The following is an 18,010-nucleotide window of genomic DNA, read 5'->3' on the forward strand; positions in this document are numbered from 1 at the left end:
ATAAAAGGCAGTATCATCCCACTTTAACCTTCACAGTTAAATTGCCAGAGTGGTACAATTTCTTTTATGTAGGTTACAGGCCAGTGAATTAATGGAAAACAGAGTGAAATTAAAGGACCTGGATGGGAAGAACAAACTAACAAAACTGTATAAGACAGATACAAACTGAGATATAAAAAAAAGTAACCATTTTTTTCTGGGTAACTATTAATGAATCCAAGTTATCAAAACATGATATCATTATGTATACTCTTGGTTCATTTTAGGCTTTTAAACTAGTTTCTGCTAAAATAACACATGCTGCCACAAAAACTCTGCCATGTTAAGTGTGGCAGCATTTTTTTTATATTTTTCCTAACCCAGCACTGTTCACTGTTAAGAAAATTTCACAAAAATGAATACTTTTCCTGGTCATGTTTTGTGTCCAAACGGGCAAAGTCATGCACTTTAAAGATAAAAAAAATACTTTGATGACTAATGTGGTTTTCAGTCTTCAGCATGTTTTGAAATAAACTTGTGATTTGCTTTGAAAGCTGCTTATTTTAATAATGGGATCTCTGTCACTACAGACACCTGCACAGTCCCCACCAAATGCAGTGAGAAGTGTAAACAGATGAACTGATGATCTCCTTTTCCTTTACAAAGAGTCATCCTTGATGAGTCAGAAGAGACATGACTAAGAAAATTGTAAACATGCACACTATGAAATTACAGACCATGAGTGACAGAAGAGCCAGACAGCAATCCTGGCTCAGTACTGCTGAAACTTTCAAGGGATGGATTGGTAGTAAGAAATCCTGCATTTTAATAATGAACAATCAATATTTACTGATGGTGGTTCATAAAATGAAGAAACCTGAGCAATTGTCAGGTATTCAGCCTGAATTATTCAGTTCACCATTCAAGTAAGTCATAAATACATACTGCATCCAATATATGAGGTATCAGATTTTCCATACAATCATATGGAAAAAACATATTACAAGATTACTTGTATATTTTTGGTGATAAACATTTATCTTGAAATGAAGTGTCTTCATTTCATCTTCTGTAGTACCTTCCAGTAACAAATCAGTCAGGAAAACTGTAACTCTGGGACATATCAAAGGCCCAATTCTTTTGGGGAGTGTTGTGGGTCCCACATACTGGCACCACACAGCACACACCGCCTGAGCTTCAGCCTCAGAAAAACCTCTCCTCATAAACATGCATTTCATCATCACTCACCAGATGTTATTTATACAGATGCACAGACCCATTTCTTGAGCAAAGACACCATGGTGTAAGTAGCTTCTACAGCACATGCTTTGTGTTTGTTGGTCATTGGTTTTATGCACGTGTCCACCTTGCAGCGGTTCCTGGGGTGCTGGGTGAACCCAAGTGGGAAGGACAGGGAAAATCAACTGCACTACATCCTTCCAGCACATACAGGGACAGGGCACACACTCCCTGCTCACTGACTCTGCTCACCCCAAAAGTGAGTGTGGCTTACATAAAGCAGTCACCTCTTACCCTCATGACCAATCTGTGACAGCAAAACCCAAACAATTTTTTTTTTAAATAAGCAGGAAATGCTAGCAGGTATTACATGAGGTGCCATCCTGCCAAAGGCTTGTGTGATGCCCTGCACAGTTCCCGGGATGCAGGGCAGCCTGTGCTCCCTGCCCTGTTTCACACTGCAAGAAATGCTCTCCACGAGACCGAGCAAGGCACTGGAGGTGGCACTGAAGGTGCCATGTGCTGTCACCTGTGCCCTTCCAAAGTGAAGGAGCTGGTCCCGTGAAAACCTTCGTGCCAATCTAACCAGCACAACAAACAGAAAATGGGAGCGAGTAAAGGCGATTAGCTAATTAGTGATTAATAAAGCTGTGGCCTGTCACCGGCAGGGAGGCTGCGGGGGTGCCATTCCTTTGATCCTGAGTCGCAGCCGGTGACAGCACGGCCGAGCCCTCGGGCGCCCTGTGGCTGGCTGGTGGCCCTGCCCAGCCTGCTCGCCGCCGGCGCTGGCCCCGGGGGATGCCCATCACACCAAAAAGAGCAGCACATGGGCTGGGCACCCGGCGGGCAGGCTGCTGGCAGCCAGCGCTGCTCCGGAGGGAGCCCCGCCGCTTGCCAAAGGCTTGCTGGCTCAGAATCCCTCGCCGAAATTTCGCTATGAATGTTTGTAAAGTGTTTGCTCCAAACCCAGCATGTGCAGCCGGCCCTTCGCCGCACGCCCTGGGAACGCAGCTACACGACTTTCTTCATCCCTGGCCTCCCCTGGGTTCAAGTACTCCAGCCCCTAGACCCCTGCTGCTCTCACACTGCTCACAGCCCCGCAAGTTCATTAATGTTAATTAATGACTGCTGTGTTTCATATTAAAATCACCAGCTCTAAGACACAAAGAACTTTCCATACATAACTGCTTCAAAGCAATCGTCTCTACAGGCGCGCTAGCTCTCGGCTCTAGTTGCAGGATAATTGTGGGTATTACCCCTCAGGGAAGAGGGGAAAAACTACCCAGTATTTACCTTGGGGGAGGACTGCACCCCCGGAGAGCTCCCTGTCAGCTCCTAATGGGTTACAACACTTGGCCTCTCAACAAATTATACAAAATTACACCCTGGTTAGCAGGGAGAAGTGATCTATCCCACAGCCCCATAGACATAAGAAGTGTCTGACAGTCAAGAGAGGAGACCACAAGGTGGGTGCACATACCAAAAGCCTTACCAGCTCCAGAAGGTTAATCAGTATTGCTCATTTCATATAGCCTTGGATTATCCCACTAAGGATATTTTACACTCAATGTATTATATTACTGCTATGCCTCCAAGGGAATTAGTTAAAAAAAAAAATTGAAGGAAATACTTCAAGTAGAGTAAACAGCTCTTCCCAGATTTTGACATTTATTTACACTGAAAACTAAAATGCAGTTGCAAATCCAATGCCTGATCTTTGCCATTCTTCCTCAGGCACAATTTCTCCTGGAGGCAGCAGGAGCTTTATCTCAGTCACAGACTTTTGGATTGCAACTTTACCTGATAAAAGTTTGTTTCTCAGTTCCTCCAGGACTTCTGTGCCCATTCACACACATTATCCACAGGCCAGGCTTCCCAACTGCTTAAACCCCATCGGAAAGTCTCCTCGTGGCCAACCCAGCCACCCTGCAGACCCCAAGGGCAGGAACATTGGGGTGGTGTTGGGATGGGAGAGGGCAGTGGCTCCCACAGCTGAGCTGGGAACATCTGGGGCTGTGGTGAGAACAGTAGATTCAGAGCTGGTTTCTCTCACCTGTCACTTAGGTCCCTCCAAATCTCACATCATTGTATTAATCACTAAGGATTTATAAATGGCCCTCATTGGAGGCTGGTGGCATTTTAAGGACCCTGCATCACACAGTTCACAGAGCACCCCATCCCCAGAGACCTTCTACAGCTGCTCCCCACTAAGTTAAACAAACTTGGGACCAAAGTCTTTCACGGCCAACTGTGCAACTCACTCAGATCAGCGGTACTTCCACGTATGTTCAAGGGGACAGTTTGGGTTTGAAGGTTTTTGGAACAGGTCTGCTTTATCCCATGGAAGCTTAAGACATTTTATCTGAAGATACAGACAAACAAACTCTTTAACAGATGGGAGCAGTTCCTCAGATATTAAGTAATTAAGCACACTCAGCACATGTTGGCTCCTAAAGAAAATTGTTTTGAAGAGATAAGGCACTCTATAAATTGAGGTTTGCGGTTAACCAAAAATCTGCCATTTCATCTTTTGCTTACAAGGCTAATCTCATGAATTGGTACATGAAAAATGAAGATACAAGGAGCACTACATGATTTACAAAATTATCAGATTGAGGGGTTTTTTTAAGCTTCCATGCTTGTGTTCTTCCATTTTTCTGTGGTTGGCTAAGATTTAATAGGCAAGTAAATCTACTGCTTTTTCATCAGAAATTGCCTTTCTGTGCTTGCCTTGCTTCCAATTCCAGTAAGGACCATCAGCAGAAAAATGAAGCAGCTTTTCTCTATCATGGCTTTTCCAAGCAAGCGAAGCCTTGAGTTTCTTCACATTTATGAATACATCATTGGCAACCCTTTGTTGTGTCCAAGACAGCCTTGATGCTCTGGTGACCACCTCCAGCCAGACCAAATGTGCCTGAAGCAGCAAGACAAGAATTGCAAAGCAGCGAGTAGGCACAGCTTACCATGGCTCCTTCGCTCTTACTCTGGGCAACTTCCCGCTGCAGCCGAGCCACAGACAGCTTCTCCCTACGGAAAGAAAAGCCTGTGAATAGCAGTTCATTTTCCAGTGCCTTCCATCGGGGCAGCATTCCTGCACATCGCTGGGGTAACCCCCAGCAGGCCCCGCTCTCCTCCCCGTGTTCTCCTGCAGTATTTAGTGGCTGCATTATTGTTTCATTTCGTGGCAGTTTGACAGAGCTGTCAATAAATCAGCTGAATCCAAACATCATTTGCTTCATTCAAACAACAAAGTAGCTCATCATGCCAGTGATATAGAAACAGACTGTGCAAATCATGTTGTGTTATTTATTTTCCTATAGCCCTGCCCATCCGCTTTATTCTGCACCATATTAACCCATGCCAGAAGGCTGCTGCATCATCAATAAATATATGCATAAAATTGAAATTAAAACCATCTATTCTATATCTAAACACACTGTGATGCATTTTGCAACTACTGAATTATTAGATTTTTTTTTTAATTAGCCTTTTTTCATATAAGATCCTTACACAAATGTTTGGCTCGACTCAACTAATAATTACTTTGTTTAATTAAGGATTTGGCAACCACAACACATTTTTAAGTACACTGAAAAGTTGTAAGAAAGGAATGAAAAGTAGTGATTAGCATACATAGAAAAGGAAAGATAATTTCCCATTGTATGGGCTGGGGCAACTCCATCCCCCAAAGACCCACCCCAAAGCTGCCAAGCCAGGGCAGAAGTAGGGCCCAGGCTCTGTAAACGGTCCTATCATTGACTGGGCCACTCTCATCCTGCATGGAAAATAACTGCTCTATGTTATTTTATTCCCAAATGTGCAGAAAAAAAAAGTAGCCTTTAAACCATTTCTCAGGAACCATTCCTGATGAGGAAAATCTGAGCATGCCTGCCTAATTCCTGTGGAATGACAGCACTCCTGTCACTCAGCCACAGCTCAGTGTATGCTTGGGTCACTGCACCAGTCCCCTCTCTCCATTTCGGCAGAAGATGTGGTATTTCAGCTGAGTCTCCCTGCTGGTCACCTACCCCCACATGCTTGCTGCAACCCTCAGCATTCCCCACACAGCCGACAATCATGGTTATCAGATTAGCACCAAGCATTGCCAAAATCCTGATCTGTAAACAGGGATGATGCTGAAACCATGGAATATCAGCAAAAGTTGAAGATGATACAGCCACAGCCCTGTAGAAGTTGGGTTTGTGTTATCCAGCATGGTATCAAGATCTTTGGCACATGTGAAAAATTACAGAAAATTGAGAAGTGGCATTGAGAGTCCAGCATTGAGAGCCTTAACACAGGTGTCTTAAACACAGCTTCTAAAAGACACGTACCACTTCCCCCCTTCCTTGCTCAGATACTATCACAGGCAAATTACAAGACTGGTTAATCCTATTTTAAGGATTTAGTTCATCTGCTGGAAATAGCCCCTCGCATTTTTGCACTGCTTCAGTGCCCTAATATGTTCTAGTGGAAAAAGCAAGTATTCCCTTTGAGGAGGTTTTGACCTTTTAATTGCAAAACAAATGCCTAAAGATATTCTATGAGAAAATATGTGGGGGGTGGGGGGAGAATAAACAAACAACCCCCCCACAAACCACTCCTCCATACATTTCCTGCCAGTGGTCTGGAGAGGTTTATTTAGCTATGCCTCCCACATCAGGAATACTCCTACTTCCCTCTCTCCATGTTAACTCCAACATGGAATCAGTTCCACATTTCTGGAATTTTATTAGAATAAATTCCCCTCAAGGTCCATTCACAAAGAGGGCTTCTCCAATGATGCCAGGTCTTCCTTGTCTGGGTTAGGACCCCTGATGAGATTCAGAAAGGTTTTCTCAGCAATTTTCCCAGTGAAGGACAGCAAAGACAGGCATTCTCAAACTGTGTTTATAACATTGCTGCTGTTAGGAACAGAACCACTTCTCAATAGCAGAAAATGAAAAAGAAACCAGCCTATCATGTAGAAGAGGGAAAAAAAAGTGCCATAGTGGGTACAGATGAGCCATCTGTTCCAACAATGTCTACAAATAGTCAGCTTCGAGGCAAGCAAACTCTATGCTCCCGCTTCCTCCCTCCCACCAGCATCCCCCAGGTGAAGGAGCTGTGCACTCCCAGCCAGCCCATGCAGATGGCTACCTTCCTCTGGGCAGGACGTGTGGCAGAAGCTCAGCGTGCCTGTGGACCACAGTCATCCCCAAGACTGTTCCAGGGAGCTCTGTTAGTGATGCACGTGGCCCATTGCCCACAGCGAGCCATTTCCCACCACTGCTCCACAAACGTGCACCCGTGTGATTGACAATGAATGTGGCCAGACTCCCTTTACAAGCCAACAGCATTTAAAACTAATTCACAGTGTTGGAAGTTTTCATATGAGATAGATGACAGGAGGGAACAAGGACCTTTATGTCTAAGGATGACCAAATAAACCCTCTGGTTATTATCCACCATCTCAGTCAGTTCTGCTTAAGGCAGCACCTTCAGTGACTACTCTCAGCCCCCATTTCTAACATGGTATTACAAAACATTTTACTATGATTGAGCTGCAAAAATAATAAGCTTTTAGCTGCTTTAGTCTTTCAGATGTTTCAAATGTAAAGAACGTTTGACATGCAGCTTCAAAGTTAATCTCGTTTTTTTAATCTTTGTTTTTAAATAGGAAAAAACAGTAGCGTCGCTTTGTTGCTATATGATTTTATTTATTTTTAATCAACCATGTTTCATCCTTATAGCATGACTAATTAACAAAGTTAATTAGCAACTACAGCCAACCTGCAAGGAAACAAAATCTTCTCTGGGGATTTAAACAATTAATACATGTTCATTGAGGAGGTCTCATGTTCTCTTTTGAAAAACCTCCAAATGATAAAAGGTTTACAAAAATGCTCTTTGAAAGCACAGTTTATGCTCTTAGGTTTGAATATTTGTATTGTAAGTGGCAAAATTCCCAGCCAAAGACTTTGCAAAGAAATAATTAAAGAAGCCAAACAAGGATTCAATTATATCCTTTCCAGATGGAGCCAAGCACACAAGCAGTCAGTGTGTGGATGGAAGAAAGATACATTTCAACTCTCAGTATCACTGGTAGATATTGCAGTAGCTTGTTCTAAAAAACAACAGTTTGAGGAAAGCCCATTTAGTCCAAGAAAAACATAAATGTGCTAAATAATTCTGCATATTCAGAACTCTCCTTTAACTAAAATTCTCCTTCACTCTCCTTTCCCACCAGGTTCAACTCATTCAACTGCCAGACAAAAGAAACCCTGTATCAGATGGCAGTAACAGCTCTGCCCAGAACCACTCTGCTCGAGCTTCTCCCCCATCCACAAGGACAAAGGCAGGGAAGTCAATTCAGTCACAAGCCCCTACCTATCCCTTAACTCTGAACAAATGCTGATGCTCCTCCTGATGTGGTAACACATCTCCTCAGATCAAGCACCACAATAAAAGCTATACTGGGTACATGAAAGGCTCCATTTTTCTCAGTTGTTCTTTTTGTATTGCTACTGTACATTGATACAATAAACCCAGAAACTCTAGAAGTGTACTTCAGCTTCCCAAACTTTGATCTTAATTTTTATTTGGAAACTTCAGATTCAGAAACTGTCAGATATAGGGCTTTGCATCTCCATCTAAGAAAGATATTACTTAAATTAGCTTCTGAATAAAGTTAAAATGTGCTGAAATATATCCAATTGCCAAGACCTCAGCTATACAGAATCAGGATGTATTTTAAGTGGTAATTTTACTGTTTTAATGACGAAAAGTAATTTTATCTTTAACGACGAACACAGTCAAGACTCAAAAAGAATGGGAAATACCTTAGAAACATCATCTGAAACTGAAGTTAATGCTTCAGCAAACCTTAAGCCACATGATCCCCTAGGAAGAGAAGGGCTCTATCCACCCTGATGCTGTCCTTTCCTGTCCTGATCAGCTCCACAACCTGCCAGCATGTATTGACAGCTCTTACATTTTCAACAAGTGTCAACTTTGGCACTTGAAGATTTCAAACTTTTCCTATTTTCTAAGTAAATTATTACTTCTCTACACAACAAAATTCAATAGGTAGGAAGCTCCAAAGTTACTCATTCATTTCTCTATCCACCTTTTTTTCCATGAACAGGAATGTGTTTTCTTCATGTTTCATCCTGTCTTGGAAATTTTCACTCTAAAGCAATTTCATTCAGAAGCAATCAGTCCTGCACCACAAAGTGAAGCCCACCTTTTCTTGTCGTTTTATAACTTCCACCATTTGAAAAGCCAGAAAATCACCACTGACAAAGTCAAACTTTGAAAATACAGTGAATATTTGTTTTATCATTGGTGACTGTGGCCAAGCAGAATGGCCAAGCTATATTCCAACGAGTCCTTCCATCCCTTCTGCAGGCTATTTTGGAGCAGAAAAATCCCAACCAAGTTTCCACTCTACACTATCACAGTGATATTCAGAAGGTGAATAAATACTTTTTTTCTCATGGGGAAAAAGCAAACAGAAAACTGACAGAGACTCGGAACCCAGACTTGCAAGGCCTCCCAAACCTCCTTGTGCCTCGGAACCATTCCTTGTCTACCGCCTACCAAAATTACTTCTCCATAACGTTTTTCCCCCTGTATCATTACTTGTAGACACAGCATTGTCTTTCCAATGAACCAGAAGAAGCCACAACTAAACCCATCACACATGGATTAAACATAGCACGGTGCTAACAACTGACCCAGGGGCAGGGTGCTAGTTTGTGCAGAGAGACACAGTTTGTGCGTGGCTTCCCTCAGCTCCTGGTTTTCCAGGGAGGTTTCCCATCCGAGTGCTGACCAGGCTTGACCCCATCGAGTGGATGAGATGTGACAGGGGAAGGGCCCAGGGTGGAATGGCTGCAGTGAACTCACGCGCCTCTTTCGGCTCCGATTGCGGGCGCGGCGCTCAGCAATGCTGCTTCCCCCGACCGTCACGTACAGCGACCGCGCTCGCTGCTCCATGAATGTCAGAGCATTGTGGAACTGGGCTTTCAGAGCCTCAGCGCCTTAGCCAGATCTGGCAATAAAGGAGTCATCCTGCACAAAAAATATTCATTGCAAATTTAAAGCTGAGCGAAGTACAGGCTTCATTTAACTACTTTTACAATAATTGCAAGGACTGGAGTTACAATAACAGAAGTACTAATGCTGTCAGGCAGAAGCAGGAAAGATAGGATGAGCCACCAGCAAGGAACAGCTCCTATTCACTGCTAATTTATTGGTAATAAAAGATAAGCCTACAGAAAATATCATTTACATTAAACTTCTCTTCTATAAGACATGATTCTGCCAAATCCAGACAAGCAAAACAGGTAGTAACTTATTTAAACTGTATTTTCTTTGGGTGACACTAAAGCAAGGGAAAAAAATTATAACTATAATCTAAAATAAGTATCAGCAATCCTCATGAGCTCCTCACCAATTTCCAGTGGATTTTCATGTACATCAAACTGAAGAAGTTCAAAGACAACAATCTAGTTGGAAGCATCCAAACAAGACACCAAATACAAAAGAAATGCCATGGAAGAAATCACAGGAGAACAGGTCAGAAAGGAGGAGGCGAAGAGAGGAACACCATGAGGGCAGAGCCTTCATTATAAAAGCAAAAACATTGTCTTTGGCTAAAAAGTGGGACAGTCATGGCAAAGAAACTAGAAAGGGAAGCTTATCAGGAGTCCATGGCAGATTATCCCCAAATTGTTTCCATGACAAATTACTCTCCCAGCATGGGCACAGCATCCAAGGTCAGCCGGGCACCTGAGCAGGGTAATTCCCCTCCTCTGAGCACGAGCACGAGAACAGGCAGCGATGCCTTTTCAACAGAAGCATCCTCTCTCACACTGGCAATCTTTATTATTTCATTGATGTTTATTGTTTTCAGCACTGAAATTATGTGTACAAGGCTGCATACTTTAAAGATTCTTTGGTATTTCAGACAACATTTCAAATATATCTATTTATCTATATCTGTTTATTTATTGAAGTTGGACTGTCTTCTTCCATTATTAGCTCTGACTCCACAGTACTGCCCACCTTTCAAATTTTGTACAGATTTAGGCAAAAAAACATAGTTGAGGAGGTCTAGACCCAAAGTTTAAAACATTGGGGTTTTTTTTTCTTGAACATCAAGATGGTTTTTAACCTTGGTGATGCAGAAAAACCGGTAAGTGAGGAGCAAAAGCTTTATAAATACAGACCCTTAAATAATTTTCATTAGTATGTGAGAAATAATTAGAATGACAAGAAATAGAGCTCCCAAGCAAGAGATGGCATCAACCATCACATCAATGCAGTTTCCTGACTAAGAAAAAAATAGGAAAAAGTGATTTCTCCCCCATTAGGCACTTATTCAATTGCAGAATAAAAGACTAATGTCTGTGTGATACAATGCCAAATCATTGAGATAATTATGAATCATACCAAGCAATCATTTTACAAATCTCCTGGAACATCTCACTTTATGACCATTATTCATGAGATTATGCATTCAACTGCAATTTTTTTGCAGATACATTCCTCTGAAGCCTTTCTTTTGGTCTGAGATTCCAGACCAAAGAAGAAAATTGGTCTGGGAAAAAAAATGAGTTTTTCTAGAAAGAAAAAAACGGAGAGAAAACCCCATGTTTTTCTAACAATGTCTAAAGCCTGCAGAGAGCAGTGAGAGATACTTACAGACTTCTTTTAAAAAACAGCCCAAACACAGAGCAGTAAACTGCAGCAGGCAAGAGACTTACACCTGGCTATCCACCTGAATGCAACCCCTTCAAGTATGAAACATCAAAACCTAAGTGCCAAAAAACACCAAGTAAACAGCACCAGAATACTGAACTCTGAAATACATGTAAAGTACAAGTTTTCACATTATGAATTAAATAGCCCATGCATTATGGAAACCTTGCATTTATCAGAAAGCAAAGTGCAGGGCCAAATCTTGCACAGATTTGCTCCCTGTTTAAACCTTTTGGTTCAATATATCCCAGCTAAACTACTTAAAGCCCCTGCTAAAAATAAATGAGCACTGGATCCATCACACAAAATTCGTTATTATTTAAAGTGGTACATTAACCATAAACCTTATTGTCTCTGTTCTGAAATCCACACCTTAAAGTATAGAGCAAAAACAATTTGACAAATTCACAGTGCTGTAGTTTGGAATTTCTTGACATAAGTGACTGATTTATCAATTTAAGTATTACATTAGCAGTAATATTTATATTTAATGCTGTATTATTTCTGCCAATAGGTTGCAATCCAAGAAGCATACAGTGGGAATTTGTACAATTAGGCAAGCTGCCAAGTTCTCAAACAATTATCATCACTGAAAACCTCGGTGTTCAAACAGGAAAAAAAGAAGGAAAGGACTAATAAAAGTTAGTTTGGAATATTAATTCAGCAAAAGAAAACTTTACATTACAATATAGGCAGCTGTTGCACAGCTAGTAATTCTAGAAGAATTACTGCTTGCTCTTTTTTCCAGGTGCTAGTATAAAAAAATATTTTACACTAAGCAAAGCATATTTAATCAAAGCCTTTAAATGGTACAAAATTTCTTCCTGAGAATCCTTTAACAGCATGAGGCCTACAGTTTGCACTTTTCTAATTAAAACATACAGTAGTGTTTATCTGCTTTGTGACAGCATCCTCAGAGCCACCACATTATTCTTATGACCTTCTCCAGTCCAGGTCAGTGTGAAAAGCAAATTGTCTCTCTGGTACATGACTAATTCACCTGATCCTCCCTCAGCAGCATATGGTCCAGGAGCTCCACTTCTTTAAGTGTGATGATAAGACCATACAACAGGTTGCTCAAAACTTCCCAGCTTAGCTTGATAGTGCAGTTGAGTTCAAAGTGGGTTAAGAAAGAGGCACAGGGTCATTGCTACATGAAAGTCTGGCCCATGGAGAAAGACAACATTGTAAATCACCACCTTTTAATCCCTCTTATTCCCAACACACACAAACTGCCACTCTTCATTTCACATGCCCACAAGACGCTTTTTTTGGTCCTAATCCCCAAAAACACCTGCTCTCTTTGCTAGAAGTACCAAAGCTGGTGACACTGGGCTGTTCGGTAGAGCTGACACGGGCCTGGCAACACATCAGTCACCAACACAAGGAAGGTGCTGCTGAAGCAGATGTTGCTTCTAAATTATTTTTATTTCTGTGACTTGGTGACACTGAAAGCAACAGCAGAGATGTGAATGGAGAAGTTCTGCCTATAGAACTATCAAAAGATTATTTTTTTAATGCTCATTCAAGACAGAAGAGACAGAGAAAGTACTAGATAGGAACCACTCTGTGTAAGACCACCTCTCCCATCTTGCCTGACCTGAACACGTCGTTCAGCACTTCTGCTTTATTCCAGACTTCAAGCCAGGCTACAGCTGTAGGTTGTGCACAGCATTCCTGTTAGGGCACACAGAGCTGTTCCTCCTCAGTGGCATTGCTCTTAGCAGTGTCTCCCAGCTTGTGAGTGTGTAAATTCTCATCTCTCTTCTTGCTGTTCAGTTTTAATCTGGGTCAAGCCATTCTCTAGACTAGACGGAGTCTCAGTTCTTGTGTTTCTGGTTGGGGTGTTATGGATGATTTGCAGTATCAGATCCTTACAGCATAGAGATTTATACCATTTTTATTGTATTGTTTACTCGTGTTAGTTTTGGGGTTTTTTTCTTAAGTAAATATTTGGAATCCAGAAGATATCTATCTCCTGCTGTATGATAAATACTTTGGTTTGTGACCCAAACCCCTTCAGCCATTTCTAGCGGAAGTGAATTATTTTTTTCACTGAGCCTGGATGTAACACAACCTTGGAAAATGAAAAACAAAGGAAGAAAGAAGCAAACAAGGTTTTCTTTTTGCAAAGGACTTGAAAGTTGAGCTAACAAATTCCCCCAATCACTTTTCCTCATATATATTTTTTCTCTGCAGATTTGTCACATGGAGATGATGTGCTGTGGAAATTCTTTTGAAAGGACATACATTTCCCTAAGGGGTTTTTAATGAGAATTTATTGCTCATGAAAGATTCAGGATTGGCAGCACTTCAGTCTTCAGTTAATGATCTTTTGTTTATTAACATAAAATGCATCACACTTAACAGGAGTGTAACTTTCCCAACCAATGCATCAAAGCACAAAAGAATTCTCATTCCTTCCGTCTTATCCCCTGAGGCTGTCTGAGAGGGTGTTAGCTGAAATTTATATGGTTGTCCTCTATGAAAATGAAGTCAGAACTCTTGTTTCACGTAAAACTGAAAATCACGGAAACATTTTTTTCATAACCAAAATTACCCAGACATAAACTAACAGCAAGAAATGTCAGTACACTACTATGACTTCTCACAGTGCCTGTTCCTTCCACACAAACCTTTTACCAGAACCAGAAGGTCTTTGCTTAGTCCTGATCCTAATTACTTTTACATTTTGTGGGTAACATTCATGCAAAGTGCTGATTCCACATCCTGGTAGTAAATTACCATCTTTAGAAAATCAACAAATTTGCAAAGAGTGATGAAGACTATAGGCAACTGGGTCTGTAAACCAGAGTTCCCAGAAACACACCCCTAAGCCACCTCTTGTATTTTTAGGGAAATGAAAAGACAGAAATACATTTCTAAAAAAAAAAAAGGATGAAACCCAACACTGAAGGAAAATGGGTGTAAGGCACAAATCCCAAATTCATTGTTTTGGATACTAAGCTCAACAAAACTCCTAGATCCCACTGCTTTCTTCATAACTAGCTTTCCTTCGGCTCTGCCCAAGAGATACATCCAGTTCTCATTTGTTTGTGAGAATGTTTAGAAAGATTTTCCTCCCTGCTCTCTACAAAGCCTTTCACTTTTGCTCTTACAGTTCAAAGCAGATGCCTGATTTTGCTCCATTACTGGTTGATCTCTTACCTCTGTTTTCCACTCCTTTGTTCCCAGATCATCACAACAATTCCTGGTATTCTTTGTAATCTCTCTTTAAAGGAAGGTGTTACACAGTGTGATGCATTTCTATCTGTCCAGAAAGCCCACAGCATGAGGACTTCTAGTTTTCTTAACAGGCTGCATTTGCTATGTCTTTTTTCTCTCTGAGCTATATTTATTGCAAACTCTGTAACCTTCCGGATGTCACTCATGTCCTGCTCTAACTGAACACTGAAATACCTTGAAAAAACCATGTGGATAAGAAGCAAGACCAAAGTGATTTTATGCTTTGCTCACTTTGCTCACAACCCTCTCTCTTGACTTTTTTTTTTTTGCATTTACACAATTGTTCAATACTTAGATATTCTGGTACAAATCACTAACCAATCTGCAATAACCTTCCACTCGCAGAGAAAATACAGAAAAGGATCAAACCTGGTCAAAAAGTCCTTTTCTTTACTGAATAAATTGTTTTCTTTTCGGTTTTTTTTTCTTGTAAGATCATTTTGCACCCTCAAGAATACTGTTCTGGTAAGACCCAGAAATACTGTTCCATCAGGTGGACATGTTTCACTGGGAACCGTCTCCATTTTAAGGCCAAAGCAGCTGAAACTCAGATCAGGGCCCTGGCGTAATTTTTTCTGTTGTTCACCACTCTGAGAGATAAAACACAATTTCTTCTCACATCATTTTACAAAAAATCAAATAATCTGAACAGTGAGATTACACTTTTGGATACAGCACTTTTGATACAGCCCCTGCAGGTGCCTTCCAATAGGACTCTTAGCAAATGACAGATAAAATAAATAAATATTTATTTTCTGAGAGGATTTCTTAAATGTCTACATCAAACATACTTAAGATTTACCAACAGGCAATAATTGCCACTTAGTTTTCAGTTTCAGGAATGCAGTCATGTTTATTGAATGCAAAGATTTTGAAAGAGAAGGTAATTCAGACTTTCCTATAAATTTCTATGGACTTGGGTAAGCTACTAAAGCTACTAGTTTCATGAAGAGAAAAACAGATGAAAGAAGAATCTTCTTTTTTTTTAATTTAAAGTGATGCTGTAACAAACTGCCTTGGAAAAAGTTATAAACTGCTGGACTTCCCCCAGTCCTCCCCCAGGCTAAGGAATGTGTTTCAGTGTGCCTTAAACAAAATAATGTTCTCTACACTATGTCTCACCATGCTGGAAACAAAACAAGCAGTATGTTGAAAATCACTTTGAAGTATCCTTCAGTAACCCAACACACGAATTCATATTCATGCAGCCTTACAGCAATAAAATCAGTTCCATGCTAATGATATAATTGTTTCTTCTATCATTCTGTCTATAAAAGAAGACTAGATAAAGTCAAAGGCAGTGGCCTCTGGCTGATTATGTGTTTTGACAAATTAGATGATTAACTGAAACCTCAAACCCAAGCTTTGCTGTCTCAGTAGACCTAGAAGAGGAGAAGAAAAGCTTTGCTTTTGAAAGGACGTGGCTCTACAGGGACCTCAGCCCAGACTGAGAGCACTCCTCAAAGAGCAGTGTTTGTACTGAGCACACAGCCGTGCACACAGCCTAATTCCAACAGAGAAATTACAGTTGTCACTTTAAATAATGGAAGCAGCATATGGCAATATATGCAAAATGCTTTCCAACATGTTCAAGTAGAGATGCAGAAACTAAGTTATCAATGACAGTTTTACCACATAATATACCAGTGTAACACTTAACAACACCGAAAATGAAATCCAGACATATCAGTGGGGCAATGGCAGTATTTTTATATTTATGAAGCTGTTTAAATTCACATACAGTCAAGGCACAACTAGGAATAAAACAGGGAAGACTGAATAGCAACAGGCACAAGATCCACTTGTGTTGCTCAAGTTGTTTTACTGAGCTCAGTCAAAAAACTCAACAAGTGGTGCTCTGAACTTCTTCAGTATAACAGCTTCAAGCTCTGTTCTCTGAATATTAAATGACAAAGCATTATCAGGTGAAAGTAGAGTACTATCTATCCTTCCAGTTAGTACAGCTCAGCAAAGCTGGGCCAGAACTGTTACATAGAGCTTTTCCAGTTATTTGTGATGTGACTGAAAATGCTGTTACAAAACAGTGTCCTTTCATCCTTTTACAACTAAACACAATCTAAAAAAACAGCTTTCTGTTTAAAGCCTGAATCAGGGAAGCAAACACCTCAAGAAACCCCAGACAAACTAAACCCTCTTGGGGCATTTTCCCCAAAGACAGCCAGCTCTGCTCTGAGAATGAGGCCAGCTTCTCAGAGCTCAAACAGCATCAACTTCAATGGAAGTTCAGCTTCAGCAAACAAGACAAGTAATTTAAAAGATACGGATGAATAAGGATTAAGATGTGTTAGTGTTTGGGCATTTCCAAACATTTTAAATGTATATTAAGAAATACTAACTGTCTGAAGTATTAAAATGGGAATGCTTTCAGCAGTTCAAATGTCAACCAGACACTTAGGCAATTCCACATTTCTCCAGTTTCAGCAACAAATATCATGTTTTGAAATCATCTGATGTTTGAATAAAGCTCTTTGCCATTTTTCACAGCAGATGTATTGTATCTGGGTAATGAACTGTGCTCTGAAATAACTTATTACAGCCATCACCGCAGCCAGCTACATCACCTTTGGCAGAAAGCAAAATAAAAATCACACAGTGCTCACATAGCATCACCACAAGTATTACTTCATTTACAGAATCAGGAAAAGCTCCATTTTAAATCAAGGTATTGATTATTTCAAAATTCAATTCCCCAGTCGAAAGCTGTAACAAGAAAATAAATCCAATAAAGGGCATTTTCCAATTAAGTAAGTGACCCTAATCTTGATTTTAAGTTACTTTGATATTAGAGATCATAAAGTAGAACCACACTTTAAGTATCCAGATTATTAGAGTAGGAGTTAAAACAGACATATATAAAACAGGTAATTAATTTTGTAGGTAACTCTCCTGCATCATGGCCATGCCTTTAGCATGTAAGATCAAAACATCTGACAGAAAATTGATAGATGGGTACCTTGATGTTTTTCTGCTTAAACCTAAGGTTTACCTTTAAATCCATACCTTATTTTAGTAATAAAAGGGTCAGAATGAGGCTGCAACAAGCACCTACTTTAACATCCACTCCGCCCAATAACCAGCAATTTTCTTAGAGAAAGCCAGAAGTGACCTCCTCCACACCCAAGGTTCATTAGCAAAATTGTAACTGTGGCTCTTCAGTGTTTTACAAGAGTGCATAAAAAGCTAAAAGTTGAATATATGTTACTAATGGTCTAAGTTGTTATCCAGGTGGTCAGAGCTGCTCTGAACTCAGGGGATCGATATCTAAGAGATATTTGGGTTCACTTTCCTTCCCGAAAGTCCCCAAACCAGAAGAGAATCGCTTCTCCTTTATCACCAGGCTGCAAGAACCAGCAGACTTTGATGCACTAAGATACTTCCATGTTGACATATTTTCCTTAACAAGATATTTTCTTAATTAGTTTCATCTGCCATTTGGAGGTTATCTAGAAGACAAGTTAAGAATTTTTTTTAGTGAGGCAGAAAAAGCCCATATAAACATATTAGGTTGCATATTATTCCTTATTATAAAACTAGTACCTGCTCATTACTGCACATCCCACAAAAGCAGTTTTCACAGCTGACACTGAAAGCTGTTATCATCTAATTTCATGTGGAAATGAAATGCTAGGATATTTTTCTGCACAAAACCCCCACATATTCATCCCTTCATCAAACATTTTTGGTGAGACTGCATGAACCAGACACAGAGGTATTGCCTTGCCCTGCTACTGGCTCTGCCCACAAAGGTAAAGCCTTACACCAGTAGCTCTTCCCTGGC

General features: G+C 40.6%; 1 protein-coding gene across 1 annotated transcript in view; it reads right to left on the minus strand.

Annotated features, from left to right (window-relative positions):
- The window catches only part of NCKAP5 (NCK associated protein 5), a gene marked incomplete at both ends in the record, with an annotated part of 331,674 nt that overhangs the window by 190,746 nt on the left and 122,918 nt on the right, over positions 1-18,010 (minus strand). Inside the window, one exon of the mRNA XM_082284641.1 lies at positions 4,182-4,241. Within this exon, the coding sequence (XP_082140767.1) occupies positions 4,182-4,241 (60 nt within the window). The remainder of the gene's footprint in view (positions 1-4,181; positions 4,242-18,010) is intronic.

Source organism: Coloeus monedula (genome assembly GCF_965178545.1).
Source record: "Coloeus monedula genome assembly, chromosome: 7".
NCBI classification, from domain to species: Eukaryota; Metazoa; Chordata; class Aves; order Passeriformes; family Corvidae; genus Coloeus; species Coloeus monedula.